This window comes from Mesoplodon bidens (genome assembly GCF_964165515.1).
Source record: "Mesoplodon bidens genome assembly, chromosome: 10".
NCBI classification, from domain to species: Eukaryota; Metazoa; Chordata; class Mammalia; order Artiodactyla; family Ziphiidae; genus Mesoplodon; species Mesoplodon bidens.
In genome coordinates, this window is record NC_138172.1 from 66,826,136 (window position 1) to 66,832,608 (window position 6,473).

General features: G+C 57.1%; 1 protein-coding gene across 1 annotated transcript; it reads left to right on the forward strand.

Annotated features, from left to right (window-relative positions):
* Nucleotides 1–446: 446 nt before the first annotated feature.
* Nucleotides 447–6,204, forward strand: PACSIN1 (protein kinase C and casein kinase substrate in neurons 1; the record flags this gene model as incomplete). Its single annotated transcript, XM_081247034.1, has 9 exons — nt 447–574; nt 1,495–1,651; nt 2,627–2,862; nt 3,262–3,417; nt 3,531–3,706; nt 4,081–4,201; nt 4,300–4,427; nt 5,402–5,589; nt 6,095–6,204. The coding sequence occupies exons 1-9, from the start codon at nt 512–514 to the stop codon at nt 6,202–6,204; spliced, it is 1,335 nt and encodes a 444-aa protein (XP_081103160.1). The 5' UTR covers nt 447–511.
* Nucleotides 6,205–6,473: the final 269 nt, after the last annotated feature.

Consider the following 6,473-nt stretch of genomic DNA (forward strand, 5'->3'; position numbering starts at 1 on the left):
CCTGATTGCTGGCTTTGAGGAGCTGTGTGTGTCTGTGAAGCAAACTGCGGATTTATATAAAGCAAGTATGTAATTACGTGGCCCTAGGTTTTAGCTCTAAGAGTCCAGGAGCACAAAAACAGTTGCAGGCACCATGGTTCTGGTGGTTGCAGCGGGCTTCTGAGAAGAGGTGCCCGTGCTTGAGCTGGATGATGGACTTAGGGGAGAGGGGAAGGACAGGATGTGGAGTGAAGGGCTTATGGCGGAGAGACCGGGTGGTGGGCACGAGGGGTGCTACAGGGTGGCTCTTGGGGTTACCCTAGGGATGGGGAGCCAGTCTCCGGGCAGGAAGCCCCCCATCCAGTGCGAGCTCATGCCTGTAGAGCCCCCACAGCAAGTTGGGGCCCCAGGCCTGGAATGGGGCATGAGGGGAGCTGCCTTCATCTCCAGGATCTCTCCTGCCCTCCTAGCGCATGAGCAGCCAGCCTGCTGACCGCCGCTCCACACCTGTCCACCCTGCAACAGCCACACCATGTCTGGCTCCTATGACGAGGCCTCGCTCGCTCCGGAGGAGACCACCGACAGCTTCTGGGAGGTGAGGCTTAGATGCTCCCCAGGTCCTGGGGACCAGGCAGCCTGGCTGCGTGGAGGCCCAGGCTCCCACCCACCCGTGACCTCAGATCTTGCTCCCCAGCCCCGCGGACCCCTCCAAAGCCCTCCATGTCCAGCAGGCAGTTGTTGCCACCAAGTGGTTCCTACAGACCATTGAGCCCAGAGCCCCTCTACCTCACAGCTGCCCCTGGAGAGATCCTGTGGAATTGATGTGGAACAGGGCCCTCCTGACCCTCTGCTCTGGGGGCCCCGGCTCAGACTCCTTGTGCTTCACGCAGGCAGGTGCGGCACTTTACAGCTTACGTGGCCTTTCACAGCTGTGCCCCGCCTCCTACCCTATGCAGTGGGCAGGGGGGGGAGCACTGGTCACAGAGAAGTGTTACAAGTTCAGGGAGCCCTGCAGCGACAAAGAGGTGGAGCCAGCATTGCAGGAGCCTCCCAACATATTTGAGACCCAGAAAGAAATTTTCCATCGGCTTCCAAAACCCAAAGTGAAGACTGCCAAACCTAAATTAATAAGTGTTTAATGAGATGTCTACAAAACATAATATTATGTCAAGAAGCTGCAGCTCAGCTCAACGCTTATATGACTCTATATAAATATAATAGATTTAGCACGGCAAGTACAAAATGAATAATTCATTTGAGTCCAAGTCCAAATTATAAATATCCTTCTGCACTTGGTGGCAGTGAAGAAATTCTGTTTAAAGTGGGATGAGGGAGTGTATAGACGGTGGGGTGTGAGGGGGGTGTCCAAGCCTCCATCAGCGAGAGGGTCCAGAGCCCCCAGGGTGTGAGCACGGGGTGGCCCGGTGGGCGCCCCCTGCAGGACAGGGTGGCCAGGGCGGCCAGGCGGGCGAGGTGGGGAGCCCGCGGGAGTCGTGCTCGCTGCTCGGCCGCCAGGTGGGGAACTACAAGCGGACCGTGAAGCGCATCGATGACGGGCACCGGCTGTGCAACGACCTGATGAACTGCGTGCAAGAGCGCGCCAAGATCGAGAAGGCGTATGCGCAGCAGCTCACCGACTGGGCCAAGCGCTGGCGCCAGCTCATCGAGAAAGGTGCCCCGCCCCCTCCTGCCCCATGCCCAGCCCTTGCGCACACCCCAGGCGCTAACCGGCCCCCCACTGTCTGGGTCCCGGGAGCGCCCTGCCTCTGGATGCACCTGCACCCCCCAGTCACCGGGCCCTGCCCTGCACACTTCCCCTCCCAAACCACACAGGCCTCCCTCTCCCCGGTCAACTCTACCTTCTGCAATTTTAGGTTGGATTAAAAACAAACAACGTTTTATTTTGAAATAATTTAAGCTTAGAGAACAGTTGCTGGAATAGTACAGAGAATTACATACCTTTCACCCAGACTCACCAGCTCACATTTTACCACGTTTGTTTTCTCACTACCTCTCTATTTATAGGCATATCTTTTCTGAACCATTTAAGTTAGAGACATGCCCCTTCACCCTAAATTCTTCATGTATCACCGAAGGATAAGAACATTTGTTTACATAACCATAGTTCAGCTATCAAATTCAGGGCGTTCAATGTGGCCCATATGCAAATTTTATTATAGCAATTGTTCTTGCTGGTCCAGATCCTGTGGGATGTCTGGTTCCGGTGGCTTCCCATTATCTGTCACCAGTTGGTTCTTCAGTTTTACGTTCAGTCAACATTCCCAGGGCACCGACTGTGTGCCTGGTGCTGTGCTGGCTTGTGAGAGCTCATGGGGGTCCAGGCTGCCGCCCATGGGGCTCACAAGCTGATGGGGGAGACAGGGAGTAGGCCCAGAGACGGACGCTGTAAGAAGAATTCATGAGGGCTGGAGGCCGAGGTGTGTGAGGATAGAGTACTCAGAAAAGGCTTCCTGAAGGAGGTGGCTGTTCTTGGGCCCTGGAAGGTGGATAAAACTATAGGGAGAGCACAGGAGGGCATTTCTGCTGCCATGGGAAGTATGGGGAAAGCCTCAGAGAAAGGAGGCGTGAGGCGGGCCTCTGGGCCGGGGGTAATGAGGACCCGGTGACCGCATGGCCATTTCCTCAGGCCCACAGTATGGCAGCCTGGAGCGGGCCTGGGGTGCCATGATGACGGAGGCGGACAAGGTGAGCGAACTGCACCAGGAGATGAAGAACAGCCTGCTGAACGAGGACCTGGAGAAGGTCAAGAACTGGCAGAAGGATGCCTATCACAAGCAGATCATGGGCGGCTTCAAGGAGACCAAGGAGGCGGAAGACGGCTTCCGCAAGGCCCAGAAGCCCTGGGCCAAGAAGATGAAGGAGGTGCCTGGTGGGCGGCTGCCACGGAAGGGGCGGGGCTGGGCAGCTGGGCTCAGAGGGGCAGACTGATCAGAGGGAGGGTCTCTACAGATGTGGCAGGCAGTGCACTGCCCGCTGGTATTGGGCCCTCAGGGGAGCGGCATTGCCTGCCAGAGAGAAACATCCACAGATGGGGCAGGCACTGCAGTGCCCGACGGGAGGGTGTCCATAGGGGCAGGCAGTGCAGGGAAATGCACAGATGGGTGGGCGCTGCTCCTGAATACCTGGAGCTGGGGCCTGCGTCCCTTCCGCCTTTTAAGAATGTGTGCTCACAGCTCCCGGTGGAGCGGGCAGGTGGGAGGGGTTGAGAGTGAACACATTTGCTTCTGCTTACACCCTGCCCCCTCTCCCCCCTCCCCACAGCTAGAGGCAGCCAAGAAGGCCTACCATCTGGCCTGCAAAGAGGAGAAGCTGGCCATGACCCGGGAGATGAATAGCAAGACGGAGCAGTCGGTGACACCCGAGCAGCAGAAGAAGCTGCAGGACAAAGTGGACAAGTGCAAGCAGGATGTGCAGAAGGTGCTGGTCGGGCTGGGGTCTCAGGGCCCCTTGGAGTGGGTGGCAGCTGGGAGCTGCAGGCCTGGGTCTCACACACACCCCCCACCACCACCACTTTGCCCTGGTTCCTATAGACGCAGGAGAAATATGAGAAGGTGCTGGATGACGTGGGCAAGACCACACCCCAGTACATGGAGGGCATGGAGCAGGTGTTTGAACAGTGCCAGCAATTTGAGGAAAGGAGGCTGGTCTTCCTCAAGGAGGTGCTGCTAGACATCAAACGTCACCTCAACCTAGCTGAGAATAGCAGGTAGCTGGGCGTGGCGGCACGGTGGGCACAGGCAGAGGCAGCAGGGCCTCCTGGGCCCTGTGTTACAGTGACAGGAAGGGGAGGGCGGAGCTGCAGGGGCCAGTGGCTGCCGGGGTGTAAGCTCACGCACACCAGATACTCAAGAAACATGCTTGGATGGATGGGTGAGTGGCTACGGTGGGGATGGAGAAAGGTGCCCACTGGGCATACATGGAGCTGCCCACTCAGAGACTGCTCCTTGGGAAGCAGCCTGATTCCCAGCTGGGGGGGCACGCCAGCACCCTGGTCTCCTGAACAGGCTCTGGCCCTCACTGAGGCTGAGACGGGGCCATGGTGCATCTTGCCCTGCACCTCTCCATCTCCCCCGTGCACAGCTATGTTCAAGTGTACCGGGAGCTGGAGCAGGCCATCCGGGGGGCCGACGCCCAGGACGACCTCAGATGGTTCCGCAGCACCAGCGGCCCTGGCATGCCCATGAATTGGCCCCAGTTTGAGGTGAGGATGTGTGGGAATGGGGAAGGGGAATCTGAAACAGCTGGAAGGAGCCTCGGGGGGCAGCCCCCCAGCCTGACTGCTCCCCTGGCACCCCCCAGGAGTGGAACCCAGACCTCCCACACACCACCACCAAGAAGGAGAAACAGCCCAAGAAGGCAGAGGGGGTAGTGCTGACCAATGCTGCTGGGATGGTGGAGTCCACATCCCAGGCTGGGGACCGTGGCAGGTAAGTGCCTCCTACGGAGCTTCCTGGGGGCCAGGGGGATCCACACACTGGGACAGCTGAGTTTTACCTCAGGAGACAAGAAATGGTCTAAAACATGGCAACCTTGGGCTCCTCTCAAAGGTAGTGATAGATAACCCTGTGAGAGTACCTACTGTGTGCCAGCACTGTTCTAAGCATTTTCCATAAATTAGTTCCTTGATGTCTCTCAACACTCTGAGGAGTGTGTAAATATTCCCATTTTACAGATGGAGAAATCAGCACCCAGATAGGTTAAGTGACTTGCCCAAGGTCACACAGCTGGTTAGTAAGCCTCAGAGCCAAGATATGATGCCCAAGAGGTCTGGCTCCAGAATCCTCACTCATATATTTGCCTTGGCCTTCTTTATTTCTTTTCTTGTCTTTTTTTTCTTCCAGTTTTATTGAGATATAATTGATACATAGCACTGTATAGGGTTAAGGTGTACAGCATAATGATCTGACTCACATACATCATGAAATGATTATCACAATAAGTTTAGTGAGCATCCATCATCTCATATAGATACAAAGTTAAAGAATAGAAAAAAATTGTTTTCCTGGTGGTGAGAACTCTCAGGATTTACTGCTGTAACTTTCATAGATAACATACAGCAGTGTTAGTTATCTTTATCATGTTGTACATTACATCCCTAGGACTAGTAATCCTCACTCTCAGCCACTGGGTTGTAATACCCCTTTCAGATGAGGGGTCAGATGTTCTCTGGGGTCGCCTTCAGCACCTCCTCACTCAAGGGCTGAGTAATGCTAATAGTCCTGCTTCCCATCCGGTTAAAGAGCTGTCAGTGAGGGTCACTGGCTCCGGACCCCGTCTTACAAGGCCCATCCTTGCTCCAGCCTTGGTGGACTTTAGGGTCAGGGCTCTGGTTGGGAGGAGGGGGCAGCCCTAAGGACAGGGTGAGAGGCCACTCATGCTGGGTCCTCTCTCTGCGTCTCAGTGTTAGCAGCTACGACAGGGGCCAGACTTACGCCACTGAGTGGTCGGACGACGAGAGCGGGAATCCATTTGGGGCAAATGAGGCCAACGGGGGCTCCAACCCCTTCGATGAAGACGCCAAGGGAGTGCGTGTACGGGCGCTCTACGACTACGACGGCCAGGAGCAGGACGAGCTCAGCTTCAAGGCTGGTAAGGGGGCGGGGCCGGTCGAACCTGTGGCGGGACCTGGCGCGTGGGCGTGGCCAAGACCTGGAGGGCGACCTGTGCCTCGGGGGCAAGACTTCAATTGGAGAGCAAGGGCAGGGCCTGAGAGTGACAACTTGGTGCCAGGGGCAGAATCTGGACCTGAGAATAGGGTGGGGGTAGGGCCAGAACAAGGAATGGGGGCGGAGCCTGAGGGCAGGGCTGCCAGGAGGACGGCCAGGACTAGGGCAATGAAGCTGGAGGCGGGGCCTGGTTTTCCGGGGTGGAGCCGAGATTAGGTGGTTGGCTGGGCCGCCCGTGGGTGTTGAGGTGTGGGTGGGGCTGGTCTCCGCGGGGGGGGGGGCGGGGCGGGGGGGGCGGCTGACATCCGGGCAGTAATGGGTGGGGCACTGGGGTCAGTCCAGTGTAATCAGAGGGCTTACCCGGCAGGTGGGGGTGGGGTCAGTCCTCTCTGAGTTCCTGTCAGCCAGCTCCTGTGTCCCCTCTCTAGGAGATGAGCTCACCAAGCTTGGCGAGGAGGACGAGCAGGGATGGTGCCGCGGGCGGCTGGACAGCGGGCAGCTGGGCCTCTATCCCGCCAACTACGTGGAGGCCATCTAGCTACCCTGCTCCCCTCCACATCACCCCCACTCCTCACCCACCGCCTCCCCTCCCTGCCCACTCTTGTCCTCTTCCCCTCGCCATAGAGTTCCAGACATATTTTCCAATCAAGCTTTTATTTTTTTAAAAGTCAAAACAGAACAAAACAAAAAAATACTAAGAGACAAAGCATTTGCCTGGAGGCCAGGGTGGTGGGACTCGGGGTGATGGCCCCAGCGTAGGTGAGGGTCTTAGGACTTAGCCCAACAGCGACATCACAACATCCGCTC